Source organism: Antennarius striatus, chromosome 20, assembly GCF_040054535.1.
Source record: "Antennarius striatus isolate MH-2024 chromosome 20, ASM4005453v1, whole genome shotgun sequence".
Taxonomy (NCBI): Eukaryota; Metazoa; Chordata; class Actinopteri; order Lophiiformes; family Antennariidae; genus Antennarius; species Antennarius striatus.
Genome location: NC_090795.1, coordinates 40,001 through 59,456, shown reverse-complemented (window position 1 = coordinate 59,456; position 19,456 = coordinate 40,001). Strand labels below are relative to the sequence as shown.

At 49.1% G+C, this 19,456-nt stretch overlaps 2 protein-coding genes and 1 long non-coding RNA gene across 5 annotated transcripts in view; 2 read left to right on the top strand and 1 right to left on the bottom strand.

Annotated features, from left to right (window-relative positions):
* Positions 1-122: 122 nt before the first annotated feature.
* On the bottom strand, positions 123-5,177 carry lipib (lipase, member Ib). The gene is made up of 10 exons (XM_068343418.1): positions 5,075-5,177; positions 4,057-4,445; positions 3,247-3,355; positions 2,992-3,093; positions 2,293-2,382; positions 2,027-2,194; positions 1,820-1,909; positions 1,479-1,587; positions 858-1,031; positions 123-608 (listed from the first exon to the last, which is right to left on the bottom strand). Exons 1-10 carry the CDS (start codon positions 5,124-5,126, stop codon positions 524-526), a joined length of 1,368 nt encoding a protein of 455 aa, XP_068199519.1. The 5' UTR covers positions 5,127-5,177; the 3' UTR covers positions 123-523.
* LOC137614015 (uncharacterized) lies at positions 2,968-5,192 on the top strand. The gene is made up of 3 exons (XR_011039020.1): positions 2,968-3,106; positions 3,275-3,397; positions 5,083-5,192. It is a non-coding gene; the product is annotated as an uncharacterized lncRNA (long non-coding RNA).
* Positions 5,193-13,996: 8,804 nt separating this feature from the next.
* cip2a (cellular inhibitor of PP2A) overlaps positions 13,997-19,456 on the top strand; it is an 18,051-nt gene continuing 12,591 nt past the window's right edge. The window contains exons 1-7 of one of the 3 annotated variants that reach the window (XM_068304531.1): positions 13,997-14,263; positions 14,855-15,002; positions 15,183-15,274; positions 15,693-15,787; positions 18,780-18,876; positions 19,124-19,246; positions 19,326-19,456. The exon at positions 19,326-19,456 is cut by the window's right edge and continues 15 nt beyond it. In XM_068304531.1, coding sequence (XP_068160632.1) covers positions 14,162-14,263; positions 14,855-15,002; positions 15,183-15,274; positions 15,693-15,787; positions 18,780-18,876; positions 19,124-19,246; positions 19,326-19,456 — 788 coding nt within the window. In that variant the 5' untranslated portion in view covers positions 13,997-14,161. Of the gene's footprint in view, positions 14,264-14,854; positions 15,028-15,161; positions 15,275-15,692; positions 15,788-18,779; positions 18,877-19,123; positions 19,247-19,325 lie in introns of those variants that run through there. The other 2 variants (XM_068304530.1, XM_068304533.1) reach the window with 2 other exon arrangements.

The following is a 19,456-nucleotide window of genomic DNA, read 5'->3' as shown; positions in this document are numbered from 1 at the left end:
GTGGTCGGGACTGGACCACACACACACCACAGGTGAGGTCAACCAAGTGTGTGTGTGAAGTCAAATATTTTGAAATTGAAATAGATTTTAAAGAAAATGATTGTTTGACAGGAAGTGCTGCTGAAACTTTATTTACACTCAAGCTAGAAGCACTTTTCACAATAAAAGCATGACAGGAAGTTGGTGTGAGAAACACAGCGCCGCCCTGGAGGTGATGAAGGCACTCAGGAGACGAAGCTCATGGACCGACGCTCCGACCGGCCCGTCGGTCTTCAGGTGGGTTGAGGTGTCGTTTGTCCTGAGTGTCTGAACGTCTCACCGGGTGGAGAAGAAACAGCTTCCTTTGATCAGAACCGATAAATCAATCGATCGATGGATTGTTCCAATAGTCTGAACTCTGATCCCTGCTGGTGATTGATGCTGCGTCACCCCCACAGCAGCAGGTTCGTTCACAGTGATGAAGACTCCAACCCTGGTCTTCATCACCCGATGAGTGTGCTGGCGTCCAGCCTGGAGGTCGGGGTCAGACGGCTGCCTCACAGGGTAAGGGACGGAACGACACCTCCGTGTTCTCCTCCACGATGATGTCATAGCGACACATGACCGGCCTACAGGAAGACAAGCAGCCGTCAGTGCTGTGATTAGCTGATCTCGTCTCCACCTGTGCTCTGTGTCAGTCCTGATTGGCTGTGGTTGTTTAGTAACTGGTGAGTCAGTAGAACCAGAGGAGGCTCGTGGGTAACGGGTCTCAGGCCTGTACCAGATCCGGACTGAGCCACTGCCCACTCACCTGCCATCCACACAGGATAGACCAGTGTGAGCAGGTGTGGTCAGCAGCAGTGTGTTCCACCACCCACCTGTGGGGGCGCTCCAGCGGCGTCAGGCGGACTCTCAGGAGGCGGAACTTGTAGCGCGGACCAATCACGTTACCCGTGTTGATCCTCAGGGACACCTTCTGGACCGGCTGCAGGTCGTCATCGAACTGAGCCAGCAGCCGCGAGGAGGTGTACTGCTCCAACCGTAGGAGGCCACTGAGAAGGAAGAGGAGGGGGGGTAGGAGGAGAGGGAGGAGGAAGAGGGAGGAGGAGGTCAGGTGACGTGACAAGAACCAATGAAATAGTTCACAGGTTGTCTGTGTAGGTTCTCAGTCATCCAGGTCATGGTTCTCCAGAAGCTGTTGAGTCGATCCACTGGACGTTAAGAAAGTTCTTGAAGACGTTTGGTCTCTCACCCAGGAGACTTCTACACTTCCAGAACTCTTGGATGAGAGACGAAACGTCTTCAAGAATTTTCTTAAGTTCACAGGTTATTTGATGAGACGTTCCCGTTGGACCAACGCCATCAGGGACGTGAGAGGACGCCGGTCACGTGACCACCAACATGCTGACACCACAGGAGTTAATCTGCCGCTCAGAATAGTCCCAGAGGACGACCTAGAAGCGCTGCTGGTGGGAGGGGCCCCCAGGGCGCAGACTCACTGGTCTATCCGTGCCTCGGTGAACTTCCTCCCACTGTGCAGCCGGATGAAGACCACGCCCCAACGGAGATACTGGTTCCATGTCACCATGTCCACTCTGTAGCTGAGCTCTGACACACACGCACACACACACATACACACACACACACACACACACACACACACACACACAGCGTCAGGACTGGAACACTGACACACAGCAGGGGGGAGTCACACCTTCGGTTCCTGTTGAGGGTGCGATGGTTAAACATGAATGAAGATTCAAACGGCACATACAACCCCCGTCCCCCCACCCCACGTGAAATCCTCATTAACACGATTGTGATCTTCAGCTGGACTCACTGCTGTAGGGCAGCGAGGCCGTGGTGCTGAAGAACACCTGTGTCTGTCCCAGCTCCAGCAGCGTCTGCCTCCACCTGCTCACATCATAACCTGCAGGTGAGAGGACACAGAAAGTCACATGACCACCTGCTGATCAGCTGAGAGAACACAGGTGTCACATGACCACCTGTGGATCAGCTGAGAGAACACAGGTGTCACATGGCCTACCGAGGACGGGGCAGGAGGTGGGTCTGAAGGCCTCACACTGGAGGCAGCGGCCCTGCAGGAAGGCGCTGTAGGAGGCACAGGGGTAACCCGTCAGGCTGCAGGTCCGGTTCAGGGAGCACAGGAACAGCAAGACGGAGCGCTGGTGGTCACACACAAAGTAGGATTTACCTGTGGGAAGGAAGAACCACAGGCCTGAGTGAGTGTGTGTGTGTGTGTGTGTGTGTGTGTGTGTGTGTGTGTGTGTGTGTGTGTGTGTGTGTGTTCACCTGCAAAGATGGTCTGAGGACATCCTGGTTGATCAACTCCACCATTGGCGTAGAAGTCGATGTGACCGTGAGTTCCTCTAAGTCCAAAGGCTGCACGTGAAAGACACAGTCAATCAATCAATCAGTCAATCAATAAATTCAATCAATCAGTCAATCAATCAAATAGTCAATCAAACAGTCAATCAATCAATCAATCAATCAATCAGTCAGTTAATCAGTCAATCACTCAGTCAGAATGTAACTGTTGATGGACATTTCTGTCCTGCTGTCTGTTGTGATGTTATTTTCATTTGTTTTGTCATGTTGTTGTCTTGTTGTCATGTTGTTGTCATGTCCACGTGTTATCTTGTCATGGTGTTGTCTTGTTGTCATGGTGTTGCTGTCATGGTGTTGTCTTGTTGTCTTGTTTTCTTGTTGTCATGGTGTTGTCATGGTGTTGTCTTGTTGTCATGGTGTTGTCATGGTGTTGTCTTGTTGTCATGGTGTTGTCTTGTTGTCATGGTGTTGTCTTGTTGTCATGGTGTTGTCTTGTTGTTGTCTTGTTGTCACGGTGTTGTCATGGTGTTGTCTTGTTGTTGTCTTGTTGTCATTGTGTTGTCATGGTGTTGTCTTGTTGTCATGGTGTTGTCATGGTGTTGTCTTGTTGTTGTCTTGTTGTCATGGTGTTGTCATGGTGTTGTCTTGTTGGTGTGTGCTCACAGTTCATGTCGGTGTGCAGGACGTCCACAAACTGGGCGTCGGACGGGTCCAGTCTCTGCTCTGGGCTGGCGCTGGTGAACATGGGTCCTGCTGGGTCCAGACCTGAGGAGATCAGGTAGACTTTGGTTTCTTTGGTTCTGGTCTAGTTCCCACGTTCCTGAGTTCCTAACCCAAACCCTGATCACACAGAACCTCCGATTCCCACGTTCTGATCACACTAAATGTTGTGGAGGCGGTTCCCATGGATCACCTGACCTGTAATGCGTCCGATCTGGCCCTTCAGGTTGGCTCCTACAAACCCGGCCAGGTGAGCACCCAGACTGACGCCAATGAGGTGAACAGAGCTCAAAGCCGCGCCTTCATCCTGCAGAAAGTCAAAGGGTCAGAGGGTCATGTCAAGGTGAAGGTAAGCTAGCTCCCGCTAACCGCTATTGGTGACGTCACACACAGTCCAGGCTGTTACCTAGACCTTTGACCTTTCTCCCTTCGGTCTGGCAATGCAGAGAAGCATCTGGCGCTCCCTGTTGGTCCAGTTTAGACTTTTAAAGGCAGGTTTAGAGAACATGACTCCATCTTTATTGATTAGCCAGTTAACTTCAGGCCATCAGACCCTTCAAGTCCTGTCAGCGGATCAAAACAACTGAAAACCTGCTGACAAATGATCAAATTTCTTGAAAGCTGCAAAGCTAACTAAAGCTAACCAAAGCTAACTAAAGAAAGCCAGACAACCAAAGCTAATCAAAGCTAAGTAAAGCTACCTGAAGCTAACTAAAGCTAACCAAAACTAACTAAAGCTAGCTAACTCTAAGCTGTCTTTGTGTTCTGCTTCTGAATGCCACGCTACGTTCACCACCGAGACTGTTACTGGTTCTGTGGCGTTCAGCTCCTGGGCCCGATCAGAAAACTGAAACCCAGTGGAGCTGCTGTTTGATTGGCCCGTCTAAACCTGCCAGTGGAGCTGCTGTTTGATTGGCCCGTCTAAACCTGCCAGTGGAGCTGCTGTTTGATTGGCCCGTCTAAACCTGCCAGTGGAGCTGCTGTTTGATTGGCCATGTGGTCACACACCTCCATGGTGATGATGAAGCTGGTCAGGTTGGAGGCGGCCTCCCTGGTGTAGGTCACAGCAGTGAAGTAGTTGAGGTTGGCGGCTCCTTGGTTCCAGTCCACTACAATGATGTTCAGGTCGTCCTGCGCGGCCAGCATCTGGACCATGTGGTCGATCCAGATGGGGGGTGCGCCGGTGGGCCTGTAGCCGTGGATGATGAAGGCCGTGGGCCGTGATACGTTGAAGAGCGGCTGGGAGGACGGGTGGTGGTGGTGGAGCTCCCGGCCGCAGTGGAGGTTGGAGCGGGTGTAGAGCAGCAGCCGGACATACAGGCGGGTTCCCATGAAGCAATGAGACAGGTTGAGGTCGGTGAAGTGTTCACAGGATTCAGGGTCTGCCTCCTGGACTCCTGCACACAAACCACACAGCAGGTTCAGGCAGAACAAGAACTGGGGAACAATAAGCTACACCATCAGGACGCCATCAGAAACTCTGGCTGCTTTGGTTCTGGAACAACCAACAACACACAGAGAAGACCGGCCACTCAGCGGAACATCATTCAGAACATAACCTAACCCAATCAGAACATGAATCAGAACCAATTCAGACAACCTTTAGAACCAATCCAAATAAACCTTTAGAACTAATCCAAATAAACCTTTAGAACCAATCCAGAAGAGCATTAGAACCCTTTCATACTCGATCCCTGTCAGTCACATGATGGGTTAGAGGTTAGGGTTCAGGATAGGGATAGGGTTATGGTTAGGGTTGGGTTTAGGGGTTAGGGGTTAGGGTTAGGATTCAGGTTAGGGTTAGGGGTTAGGGTAAGGGTTCAGTTTAGGGTTAGGTTAGATGAGTTCCTGCCATGAGGACGGGTTCTAGACCTCAGTGGAACGGCGTGTCTCTAAACTAATCTGTTCCGTGGCTCCACTAAGCGGTTTGTGTCTCGTTGAGAGCAGCGGTTATTTCTGTCCCTCTGGAGTCGTTCGGAGCTCCTCTCTGAATTCACCTCCTCTAAAGTTAAATGGTGGGGGTTACCTTTGCAGAGCGCCAGGACTCCCAGCAGGAACACAACTCTGCCAGGCAGCATCCTTCCTCCGACTCAGGGACCAAGACGAGCAGCGAGGCTGCGACGGAGCGGGGGAGGGAGGGACTGCTGTGGGAGGGAGGAGGATCCACTGGTGCCACAGAACTGCCTGAAGGAGGAAGGGGGGAAGGAAGGAATGGGAGCCGGTAAGCACAGCCTGTCGTCTGGAGGCCTCCTCATCGTCACCGGAGGTCGAAGCTGAAACCTGTGAAGCAGCTCCAGGAGGTCATTCACCCTTTCCAATAGTGACCCCACCCACTCCACTAGTGACCACACCCACTCCACTAGTGACCACACCCACGCCCCTACTGACCACACACACTCCACTAGTGACCACACCCACTCCACTACTTACCACACCCACTCCACTAGTGACCACACCCACTCCGCTAGTGACCACACCCACTCCACTAGTGACCACACCCACTCCACTAGTGACCACACCCACTCCACTAGTGACCACACCCACTCCCCTACTGACCACACGCACTCCACTACTGACCACACCCACTCCACTAGTGACCACACCCACTCCACTAGTGACTACTCCCACTCCACTAGTGACCACACCCACTCCACTACTGACCACTCCCACTCCACTAGTGACCACACCCACTCCACTAGTGACCACACCCACTCCACTACTGACCACACCTACTCCACTAGTGACTCTTCTTCCTGGCCACTGACATTTCGACCCTAACCCTAACACCAGAAATGAGGTTCTGCGTCTCACGTCAGTCGTTGGGGTTTCTGACTGGTTGTACTCGTTCCTCCTGATGCGTTCAGGGTGCAGACTTCCGACTGCACCTGAACGCATCACGGCCTGTGACAACAAGCCAGCAAGCACCAGTCAGAGCCATGAAACCTGAAACTTTCCCTAGAGGTCAGTTGTTACAGGGATCTGAACAGGACGGCGGCTCGGGTCAGGACCACACCCTGTGTTTGGGAACAGGATCTGATGTGTGTAACGCCATCCCAGGACCATGTTAGCATCTGGAGCGCCTTCTTTCCACCCTGACCCTCCTGAAGGCTTGAGAGGCATTATAGGTGTTTGTTCCACCTGTGATGACAGGACAGAAAAAATCCCCCGCCCCATCATCTTCAGGTTAGAGACGGTCCCAGGTTCAGGGTGTGGGTCTGTGGTCCTGTGACAGGTCAGGAAACACTCCTGTGGTGTGGACTGTTGTCCCTCTAGAACCCACAGCAGCTGCTGCAGGAAGGGTTCTCCATGAAGTCACGTCGGAGCGTGTGAACGTGGAGCGTCTGGTGTGTGTGTTGGGTGTGTGTTTTTGTCCACACAGCCTACCAAAGAGCTAAATGGAACCCGGCCTCTGGCTGGAGGGGTCAGAGCTAATCCGTGCCTGTGTTTGAAGCTCACTGCTAACTATTATTAGCGTCTGAGTCCTGGACCACACTAGACTCCGCCCATCCGGCTTCGGCTCACATGTGTAATTAACATGTAAGCGTGTGGTTTCCAGTGAACATAGCAGCATGTGGACCCAGCGCTGAGAGGAGAGCAGCCCCTTCACTCCTCCTGTCAACAGTCTGTTGTTGGTGTGGTGCACTCAAAATATATGGTCATATTTGTTTTATTGTTGGGGATTAATGTTTACATATTACATTTACATATGGGGTTTACATGGGGGGGGCAGTGGCTCAGCGGTAGAGCGGACGTCTTGGGACCAGACAGCCCCAGCCATCGGCCGCTCGATTCCCGCTTCAGCCTGACATCCTCGGAGTGTGAGCTGACAGTGGGAGGTGTCAGCTCACCTCCCAGCCACTGCCAAGGCGCCCTTGAGCAAGGCGCCGTCCCCCCCACAAGCTGCTCATTGGGGCGCACCCAGAAGTTGCGACCCGTCCCTCCACCCCTCTTGTTCTGGTTGTCATTAACTGCATGCCTACAGGCCCCTAGTGTGTGTTGTGTTCAGGGGCCTGTATACAATGTTTGTGTGTGTGTATTCTGACTAACACACACACACACACACACACACACACACACACACACACACACACACACACACACATATATATATATATATATATATATATATATATATATATATATATATATACATGTACAAAAACTGGAGTGGAAAACATAATTTCCCCATTGTGTGGACGAATAAAAGTGGATTTGATTATTTTACTGATTTGTCAGCACTTCATTTTCGCCAATTCTAATTGATGAAACATTTTTATATTAACGTCTGTCCTCCCAGATATTAATTCCGTCTTTATTTTGAGACAAAGTAACTCAGGCAGCAGGGAAACAGGAGGGCGGAACCTTAGTGCAGGTCGTGTTGCACCCAGGTGACTCTAGGTGACGGACCTCGGCCCCTCCCCTCAGAACAAACTGGAGGTGCAACAAGAGTGGTTGATGTCTCTCGCTCCTGTGACTGTTTTCAGGTTAGTACACCGTGACAACCACAAAATGACTACCTCCTAGAGTTCATTATTTTTAGCATTATTGACATGCTTTGGTGGCGTTTCTCAACGTATAAAAGTAAGTTTGATGTTAGCTAGAAAACTCCTCCTAGCAAGCAAAGCCGCTTGGCGGGAGTTTCAGAAGGTGGCGCCTACCTGTTCCATATTAGGCAGAGTTCATTTGCATATGTGCACATTGCGTGGCAAGATTTTAGTTGTTTTCCCTCTTTTGGCCCTGCAAACATTGTAAATAGAGTGTTTCTGTTGGGATATGATTAAACTAATACTATAGGATCTGTTTACTATGGTGCATTATGGAAATTACTTGAACAAGCCGATACATATATTTTTGAATGGCAATTTTCTGTTTATAAAAAACACTTTCATGTGCCTTTCAGGAGTAAATAGTTTCAGTATGAAGGGTGAAACTGCATTTTCGTCAGTTTTAAAGTTGTTAGTTTTACTGTATATTAGTCCATTAACATTCCCTATGCAGTGAGTTTACTGTTTTAGATTACACCAGTCTTATACTACTGTAAGTAGCTTTCAGTGGATTTTGGTACAGTAAATGTGAAATTGACTTTAGAGCACTACATATCATAGTAGCAATGGTAATAGCATAGATGCCAAAAATATGCTTTGGGCACAAAAGTAATGTACCATCTGAATCCCTCTGGTTCATGTTTATTTATTTTTGGTTTATTTTGAGTTTTAAGAGGAAAATCTTAAACTGTGATGTGAGATGGAGCGGAATACACTGTGTCCTGGAGTTGAAGCAGGGACAGATGAGAGCCACACAATGGACATTGAGACATGAACTTTATTGTTTTAGGGAGAGATTAGGGACATATTTATTGTAATGTTGTGAATAAATGCAAAATAAAAAGAGAACATACTGGAAATGCAACAATGGTGGTTCGTCTTTCTCAATCCTGTGATTGTTTTCCTGTGTTTTCAGGGTGCGAGGCGTACAAAACCACCATTCATTTGTTATTACGTCCCTCAGTATTTGGGACCTGTAACATTGGCAGCGGTTCCACAGACCTAGACCCTGCTGGTCTGTTCTCATTCAGTGGTGTGTCGGTTATCATCAGTTTGTGGAACCCACCTCCAGAATCCAGATTTAATGCCACTGGTTTAATCTGACTGCTGTTACTATAACACACACACACACACACACACACACAGGGACCCCAGAGCCATACCTCCAGACTGACCTCTGGAGGTATGGCTCAGCACCGTTCAGGTTCACAGAGAACCAGCTGACCCAGACTCAGTCCTGAGGGTCTATGTCAGGGTCTATGTCATGGTCAAGCTGCTAATAGAAGCTCAGTTTAACTGATGAATGCATCTCCATCAACTTGCAGGATAAGTTAATCAGGCATTCGGGTTAGTGGGGGATAAAGTTAGGGTTAGTCCTAGGGTAAAAATTAGGGGGTAAGGTTAGGGGTTAGGATTAGGGTTAGGATAAAGTTTAGGGGTTAGGGTTAAATTGAGGAGCAGTATTTGGTGGGGGTTTCGTTTCTCTTAAGACAAGACACAGTGTATTAAACACAAGATATTTATTTTGTCAATTCAAATCAAAGTTGAGTAGCAGTGCAGTAATATCACTAGGTTGAGTATGAGTCCAATAACATCATCGATGATATTGACAGACAGACAAGTTCAACAAATACTTATCTAAGCATGATGAGAGCTCTGGAGATGATGAAGGAAGTCCTCCAGTGTGTTGTTACAGAGTACTCTGGGTACTAAAAAACTTCAAGTACAAACTAAAACATGGATCACATCTCTTTTTATACTCTAAAGGCGTAACTATGGGAGGTGTGAATCAGTTGTTTAACTTCATTCCCTCTGCTCTCCACTAATCTTCCCCCAGTTTCAGTAGGTACATCATGACCTCAAGACGTTAGCAGAGACGTCTAGTGGACAGGTTCACATGGCTGATGACATAACCTGATCAGTCACGAAGACATTTAGTGCAGACAAAATTATTAACAGATACTGACATTTACGCAAACACTTCTAAAAACAGATTAGATTCTTGTTGAAACTTTCATGACCTCGAGACTTCCTGGGGCCGTTTCTCCCCAGTGATGAAAGATTTGACACACACTCTAGATTTTTGGGTCAAGAAATGATATTCTTTTATTATATTATTATATTGTTTTATTTGTATTATTGTATTAAAAACTTTCCACCACAGTACCAACACTAGTACCAATACTGGTACCAGTACCAACACTCGTACCAATACCAGCGTACTTTACTCTCTCTCAGGTAACAAAGTCTTTTGACAGCACTTTCAGTTACAGAACATGTTTTTATTTGCATAATAATTCAGGACATGTTTAAAACAAATATCAGGTGACGGCTGATGTCACACTGAACGACGTCACGTGGAAGTGAGATCCAACGTGACGGCCCCTGGGTGCTAGAATAACTTCAAAAACAACCCGTTAATATAGTGAATCTTAAGCTTTCAGTGAGTAAGATTAAAATATAAGTTGCTATCTGTACGTAGAATTATACTCACAGTGGTGGACTCGGAGAAGTTTATAGACGAGTATTTTTACCGGTGCGCCATGGAGAGTCCTAGCGTCACTACCGGGAGAATCCCAACAAGAGGAAAAAGAAAGACTCCTCCACCGACACCCAGGACCTGGACTCCTCCACCGACACCCAGGACCTGGACTCCTCCACCGACACCCAGGACCTGGACTCCTCCACCGACACCCAGGACCTGGACTCCTCCACCGACACCCAGGACCTGGACTCCTCCACCGACACCCAGGACCTGGACTCCTCCACCGACACCTAGGACCTGGACTCCTCCACTGACACCCAGGACCTGGACACCTTGGGCATCCAGCTCAGCGTTCTGGGGTTCATAAACAAAAAGCTCGACGTCCTTGGGATCCTTCACGAGGAAATGAAAGAACCCAGATCCAGCCTGGAGTTCACCCCCCAGCAGATAACAGACCTGCAGCGGGACAAATCCGAGCTTCGCTCTGCGCTGACGACTGTGTCCTCCGAGGTAAGTATATTACAAAGAGAACAAGTCCCTAAAAGAGACCGTCCAGGACATCCAGACGAGGACCATGCGGGACAATATCATCTTTTTGGGCATCCTAGAGTCCACAAAGGACAACCCGGAGTCCCAAGTTAAAAAGTTTTTGAAGTCCGCCCTCAAAATCCCGGAGGAGACTGAAAACCATCATGTTCCACCGCGTCCATCGGCTCGGACCCCGTAGAGGAGACCGTCACCGGCCCATCATCGCGAAATTCCAGCACTTACAACAGAAAGTGTTGTACAACTGGATCCGTGTCACCCAGAGGGGGGGGTCCACCACCCTATGAAACACCACTGCTTCCACCTGCACCGGGAACCCGTCTGCAGTCAGAGCCTGAAGGTGTGAATGGGCCACAGGGTTTGGTGGGGTGTGATCCTGACCACAGTGTGTGTACGTATGTGTGTGATGATATATACTGAAGTGAAAGTAAAATTCCCCCTTGAGGGATGAATAAGATATGACCCTTTTAAAACAGTCATGCAGCCTCTGCTGACCTCTAGTGGTTGGATGTTAAAGGACGACATCTGTAGATCGACCTTCTGGAAGACATCCAACCAGGGGATGAACCAGAATAGACCTGCAGAGAGAAAGGGGGGGAGGTGGGATGACGGGGGAGAGAGAGAGGTGGGGGGGGACTCAGAGTGACTAGAGAACTGGATCTTCACCAGCATCTTGACAGAAATACCCTTTGATTAGTTAACAGGCCAATCCAGCCTCACCCCAAAGAACCACCAACCACCGGGGAGAGCACTCCTGAGGCTACAGACAACCTGTGAACTGGGTTAGGGGTTAGGTTAGGGGTCAGGGTTAGTGGTTAGGGTTAGGGTAATTGGTTAGGGGTTGGGGTGAGAGGTTGGCGTTAGGTTAGGGTTAGGGGTTAGGGTGAGGGGTTCGGGTTAGGGGTTAAGGTGAGGGGTTAGGGTAATTGGTTAGGGGTTGGGGTGAGAGGTTGGCGTTAGGTTAGGGTTAGGGGTTAGGGTGAGGGGTTCGGGTTAGGTTTGGAGTCAGGGTTAGGGTTACACCCACTGAGAGAGAGAACTCTTTTACTAGTAATGAATCAAATCGATTTGGTTAATTTTAGCCGTCAGCTCAACGCAGTGACAAGCAGGTGTCAGTGGCGTAGCGAGGGCCTGACTCAGCAGTGAGCGGTAGCTTTGAACAAACACGTTCCAAAGACAAAGAAGTGGAGACGAGAAGACATCAGCACAGGCTCCACCAACACTGAAGAGTCTGCTGATAGGTGGAGAACCTGGAGGACAAACTGTCCCAGCGAGCACAGCAGCAGTCAGAAGCAGACACCACCCAGCACCCAGTACCCGGTCCTGGTTAGGTTCTTCAGAGCCTGATATGCAAAACAAAAGCCAGTGTGTGACTGGAGTTTAACCTCAAGCATCATCGTTTGACTAAAAATGTAAGAAACACATAAAGTTCAGACACCTGAACAAACTATTAAAAACAAAAGTCCATGAGACGGAACATCTGTCTGTATGTTGTAGATAAATATGTTTGAAGTGAACGTCCAGAAATATTTACAATTCCTGTAATACTTGAACATTAAGACGTCCCTCTGACGTCCCTCCGCCCTCCATCTACCAACAACAAGGTGGTGTAGGTGGTGTTAGTGGAGCTGCCCTGCACCTGCCCCTCAAACAAAAAGGTTCTGGGTTCAAGTCCTTTCTGTGCAGAGTGTGTTCTCCTCGTGGTGCATGGGCTATCTCCTAGTTCTTTCCACCTCCAGAGACATGGAACCCAGGTCATCCACATGCCACACTGAGAACGTTACTTTTTGTGGAATATAGTCTCTGTGTGTTAGATCATGGGTACTGAACCCCGTCTAGGTTGTAAGGGCAGTTGGTGGCAGTTAGTCCACTGAAAAACGAGTTGTTTCTAACATTTCTGTTCAATTCTCTGAACATTGTTTATGTCTGTAGATGCAAATTATTCCTGAATATTAATGGATAATTATTTTGTTTGGAATTAGTCAGTGTTGATGAGCTAGAATCGAACTTTAAGGAGGCGCATCAGATTTGTTGGTTTCGTTCAAGTCCGGTGTTTAACCGTCAGGGTTCTGAGGGTTCTGTACGGAACAACCGGTCAGGACTTACCTCCACTGGTGGGTTTGTCCTCGCCACAGAAAACTGTGACTCTGTTCTGGCCAAACATTGTCCTCCTTCACTCGCATGTTTAACTGACCGTTACCTAACGTTTAACCGACTGTTCAGGGTGGTGATCAACAGACTTCTAACATGAACGAACCACAGCGTTTGACAGGCTGTTAGGCTGTTGGCTCCATGGATTCAGTGTCCCATTGCCTGGTAGCAGCCCCGCCCCTCTGTGGAACCAACCAATGAACCCATCACAGATCCAAACCAGTAAAATGAACCCAAATGTGTGGACTCATCTAATTAAACAGCGTTTCCTGTGTGATTAGAGAATAAACGAGTAAGTAAATGAAAAATTAGAGAACAAATGATCAGCCCGGTTTAATTTCTTCTTCACTCTTTCATGCTAACATATCTTAGAAATCCAATCCATTATAATTACAAGCGATCACTTTTAGTGGTTCTTTTAACAACATTTTTTAATTGTTAAAAATCTTTATCCATCCATCCATCCATCCTCAACCTCTTATCCGGGGCCGGGTCATGGGGGCAACAGTCTCAGCAGGGATGCCCATACTTCCCTCTCCCCAGACACCTCCTCCAGCTCCTCTGGGGGGAGCCTGAGGCGTTCCCAGGCCAGCCCAGAGACATAGTCCCTCCAGCATGTCCTAGGTCTTCCTGGAGGTCTCCTCCAGGTAGGACATGCCTGGAACACCTCCCCAGGGAGGCATCCAGGAGGCATCCGGAACAGATGCCTGAGCCACCTCAGCTGGAGGACAAGCAGCTCTCCTCCGAGCTCCTCCCTGGTGACTGAGCTCCTCACCCTATCTCTAAGGGTGCGCCCCCCCCCACTCTACGGAGGAAACTCATTTCAGCCGCTTGTATCCGGGATCTTGTCCTTTCGGTCATGACCCAAAGCTCATGACCATAGGTCAGGAGCCTTGGGTCATGATCCGGTTTGAACTCACGTTCAAACCGGATTCAATCCTGAAATTGAGAAAATGTTTTTACCGTCTCGTAAACTGGATTCGTCACGTCACGTGATGTCTAGTTCAGCCCATTCGTGCAGGAGGTTCGGTGCGATTTGAAAAGAAGACCGAAGATAAAACAGTAAACACTTAATATAAACTAATGAAATAATTGTTTAGATGTTGTTTTTAATCACATGAATAAATGATGACTGGAGGTTAATGGACCCACACAGACTCTCCGGTGTGGATTATTCCGCCCCCCCCTTTGTGGTCGTGATGGTTCAGTCCAATGGCGTTCGAAGCGGGAGCGGGAGGAAGGGCTAACCGGTGAAAAGGACCCGAGTGGAATACCGTCACATCCTGCGGTCACTTTCGAACGTTTACCGGTGAGTTAACGTGACCGCTAACGTGACGTCAGACGCGTTCCTCTGTGTTTCCGGTTGAATCAAACTCGACTCTCCGGGATGGACGTGACGACGAGTCTGAAGGCGCTGCTGTCCGCGATCCAGCAGCTCCGAGACGGCAGGACGGAGCAGAACGCAGCGCGGCTCCGGAGCCGGGTGGAGGTGAGGCCAACCATAACCCTAGGACGCTAGAGCCCTGACCTGGGAGCCCCAAACCTCTAACTTTAGAACCCTGACCTGTGACCCCCAAAACCCTAATGCTAGAGCCCTGACCTCTAACCCCAAAAGCTGAAGCCCTAACGCTAGAACCCTGACCTGTAACCTCTAAACCTAAAGCCCTAACCCTAAAATCCTAACTCTAACCCTGGAACCCTAACCCTATAACCCTGATCTCTAACCCCAAGACCCTAACGCTAGAACCCTGACCTCTAAACCTGAAACCCTAACGCTACAACTCTAACCTCTAAACCTAAAGCCCTAACGCTAGAACCCTAGAGCTCTTAAAAAAAAACCTAACTTTAGAACCCTAACCCCTAACCCTAAAACCCTAACCACAACCCTAAACCCCAATCCTAACCCTGGAACCCTGACGTCTAACCCAAACCCTAACTTCTAACCTCTAACCCCTAACCCCTTATGACCCTAAAACCCTAACCCTACCAGACAGATCCTGAGGATTAGACCAGTTCGTGGTCAGGGCTATGACCCTCTGGTGGTGTGTGTGTGTGTGTCTGTGTGTGTGTGTTTTTGCAGGAGGTCTTGGGTTTGCAGTGTGACCAGCTGCTGGCGTCGGCTGAGGGTCTTCCCAGTGAGTGTGTGACCAGGCTGCTGGAGCTGGCTGGAGACCCCAACTCCAGCGCCCCCCTGACGAGCTGCATCGTCGCCCTGCTGGGTCGCCTAGGTAGGGCTCACCGCCCATCACCTAGGTAGGGTTAGGGTTCACCTAGTGGAACCAGGAACCACCACAACCTGGTTTATGCTGGGGCACGCTGTGGGTGTGTGTGTGTTAGTCCCTCAGGTGTGTGTGTGTGTTAGTCCCTCAGGTGTGTTTATGTTACAGCCTGTGCCCCTGGTGGTCCAGAGCTCCTCCACACCAGATACAACGTGAGCAGCACCCTGGCCTCTGTCATCCACCACCACAGCGCCACACCTGGTGACCCACTAGTACTGCAGGTGAGCAGCTCCACTCAGCCCCTCCTGGTGTGATATCATAGGAGGACGTGTGTGTGTGGATACGTCCACACAGGTGTGTGTTGATACGCACACACACACAGGGGGGCCTATAGGCATGCAGGAGGAGGTAGAGTGGTGCAGCTCCTTTCTGGTGCGTCCCAATGAGCCATCTTATGAAAGGGACAACGCCTTGCTCAAGGGGGCCTCTGCAGTGCTTGGGAGGTGAGCTGACACCTCCCACTGTCAGCTCACACTCTGGGTGGCTGGGTGGGAGCGGGAATCGAACCGTCAAACCTGTGATTGCTGGACGACCCGCTCTGAGACACACCAATGTGATGGGTGGTTGGTCATTTGATGGGTCATGTGACAGGTGGTTGGTCATGTGACGGGTCATGTGATGGTGGTGTGTGTCTTTCAGAGCCTCCAGCTGCTGCAGAAGCTGACCTACCACCACCGCCTCCTCAAGTCCACAAACTACATTCCTGAGCTGCTCTCATTCCTCATGACCAACATGTGAGACGTTCACACCTCACAGCACCACCCTAACCCACCCTAACCCTAACCGTAACCTCACAGCACCACCCTAACCCACCCTAACCCTAACCGTAACCTCACAGCACCACCCTAACCCACCCTAACCCTAACCGTAACCTCACAGCACCACCCTAACCCACCCTAACCCTAACCGTAACCTCACAGCACCACCCTAACCCTCCCTAACCCTAACCCTAACCTCACAGCACCACCCTAACCCACCCTAACCCTAACCGTAACCTCACAGCACCACTCTAACCCACCCTAACCCTAACCTCACAGCACCACCCTAACCCACCCTAACCCTAACCGTAACCTCACAGCACCACTCTAACCCACCCTAACCCTAACCTCACAGCACCACCCTAACCCACCCTAACCCTAACCGTAACCTCACAGCACCACTCTAACCCACCCTAACCCTAACTCTAACCTCACAGCACCACTCTAACCCACCCTGACCCTAACTCCAACCTCACAGCACCACTCTAACCCACCCTGACCCTAACTCTAACCTCACAGCACCACTCTAACCCACCCTAACCCTAACTCCAACCTCACAGCACCACTCTAACCCACCCTAACCCTAACCTCACAGCACCACCCTAACCCACCCTAACCCTAACCGTAACCTCACAGCACCACTCTAACCCACCCTAACCCTAACCTCACAGCACCACCCTAACCCACCCTAACCCTAACCGTAACCTCACAGCACCACTCTAACCCACCCTAACCCTAACCTCACAGCACCACCCTAACCCACCCTAACCCTAACCGTAACCTCACAGCACCACTCTAACCCACCCTAACTCTAACCTCACAGCACCACTCTAACCCACCCTGACCCTAACTCCAACCTCACAGCACCACTCTAACCCACCCTGACCCTAACTCTAACCTCACAGCACCACTCTAACCCACCCTAACCCTAACTCCAACCTCACAGCACCACTCTAACCCACCCTGACCCTAACTCTAACCTCACAGCACCACCCTAACCCACCCTAACCCTAACTCCAACCTCACAGCACCACTCTAACCCACCCTGACCCTAACTCTAACCTCACAGCACCACTCTAACCCACCCTGACCCTAACTCTAACCTCACAGCACCACTCTAACCCACCCTAACCCTAACTCCAACCTCACAGCACCACTCTAACCCACCCTGACCCTAACTCTAACCTCACAGCACCACTCTAACCCACCCTAACCCTAACTCTAACCTCACAGCACCACTCTAACCCACCCTAACCCTAACTCTAACCTCACAGCACCACTCTAACCTAACCTTCCTTTTGGAGAAAAACAAGTGATAATGATTGGTTTTTTGAATAAAAAACAATCAAAAGTTAATAAAGAAAAAGAGACAGATATTACTACAGATATCACTGAAATGTGTGTGAAGGTTCTGTCAGCTTGGTGCAGCGTTTACAGGAGCGCTTACAGTAATCCCTCGCGCAATCGCGCATCAACACTCTCTACTTCACCTCATCACAGATTTTTGGTAGGTAGTCATGTGATACCGTACACACATTCTATTGACAGCATCCAGAAGTGCGCTACGTTCAGTGAGTCTCAGACTTCCGTGAGACACAAAAGTGCTTTAAACAGTCTATCAGAGTGTTTTACAGGTATGGGGAGGGTTCAGAAACGTTTAAATTACCCTAAAGAATAATTTGTCACTGTCTTGCGGAATTCGTTAGTCGCATTTTTTAAAAATAATTACAAGCTTTAACATTTTGATAAAACTAATATATTAATTGCTGGGCTTGCACTAGGAGCTAGTATAACTAAGCCACTGTGGCTCAGTGTAAAATAAATGAGCAAGCCACAAAAAGCCACACTCTGTGTCCCAAGACAGCGGCGCAGTATAATAGCAAGTAAAACTTACAAGTAAACATTGAGTAATACCAAGAATCTAATTTACTAAAAACAAAGTGTCTAAGTCAAAGTTAAAATGTCTTCTAGTCAAAGTAAAACTAACAAGTGATTTATTTTGTATGACTGTATCTTCACATAGTGAATGCAAGTTTTCAATTGTTGGGGGGTGTAAAACCACGTCCTGGGGGTGGTGGGGGGACACCCCCCCATATGGGGGGTCCTGGGGACCTCCCCTGTGAAATTATTTAGAAAATGGGGTTGTTTTCCTGCATTCTGGTGCATTTGGAGGGCAAAATCTTCTGTTCAGTTTAGCTACAAAAATATACTAAAGTCAACAGTTCAAGCTTAGCTAACAAAATATTACTCAATGTTTACTTATAAGTTTTACTTCAACTAGAATACATGTTAACTTTGACTTAGACAACACCATTGATACGCCATAGTTTAGTTTTTTGTTTTTTTAATTCGATAACATGATTTTTCATTTCAATTTTAAAAGGCATGTAAAACATCAAGCGAGGTGAAAACACATTTACATCATCGCTGGTTATTCCTGCTGGTCAGAGGGAACAAAAGTCTAAGTGTTGAAAATTCCTGATGTTTTGATACGTCATGTTTTTCTATTTTATGTTACGTTATATGTTATTGTGACGTTCAGTTGTAGTCAGGCACCTTTTAGGGGAGCCCAGGTGCGTTGCGGGGTCCTGCCAGAGAGGTCCAGCGCCGTTAGTGTTAGCGCTAGCGAGCGGCGCTAGCGTTAGCGCTAGCGAGAGAAAAAGTTGCAAGTTTTAGCCTTTTTTCCATAAAAATAAGAATGCCACTGTGGCTACGCAGTCTAAAAACCTTGTAGCCAATCTGGAATTTTCTTCGCCTATGGCACAGTGGCGAATGGCTAGCGCAAGCCCAGAATTGTACTCTTTTTTTCTTTTTTACTTAAACGGTTATGACGCTGTTATTAATAAATTCATTAAACAGGTTTTTTAGCTTTTACATTGTAATACTGACTAAACTCAACCCTAACCCAACTCCACAGCAGAACCACTGCTGCTCATCACATGCTGTTAACACTTGTCTGTCGCCACAGCCAGGCTCACAGTGATGACATCGTCATGCCGTGCCTTGGGCTCATGGCCAACCTGTGTCGAGACAACCCGTCTGTGCAGAGTCACATCAAGTCTGTGGTGAGTCACATTAAGTCTGGTGAGTCTGTTGCGGTTATGGTTCGGTTCAGGGGGCTAGAGTTAGGGGGTTAGGGGTAGAGTTAGGGGGTGAAGAGTTAGATGTTCGGGTTCGGGCTAGGGGGTTTGGGTTAGGGTTAGGGGGTTAGAGGGTGGAGGATTGGGGTTCGGGTTAGTGGGCCAGTTTGAGACAAAGCTGAAGGTCCAACCAGCTTCACCACACTTGATGAGAGGTGTTTCTGTGTGGCAGGAGGACGTGAAGCCGTTCTACCGGACGCTCATCAACTTCCTGGCTCACAACAGTCTGACGGTGGTCGTGTTCACCCTCTCCATCCTGGCCAGCCTCACTCTGAACGACAAGGTTGGAGAGAAGGTCAGTGCTGCGTGGACAGCTTGGTCCCGTGGGTTCTCGTTTGGATGTGTTTGTGATGTTCTAAAATGTTCTCCTCCAGCTCTTCGATGCTAAGAACATCCACCAGACATTCCAGCTGGTCTTCAACATCATCGTCAATGGTGATGGAACGCTGACAAGGAAGTACTCGGTTGACCTTCTGGTTGACCTTCTGAAGAGCCCCAAGATAGC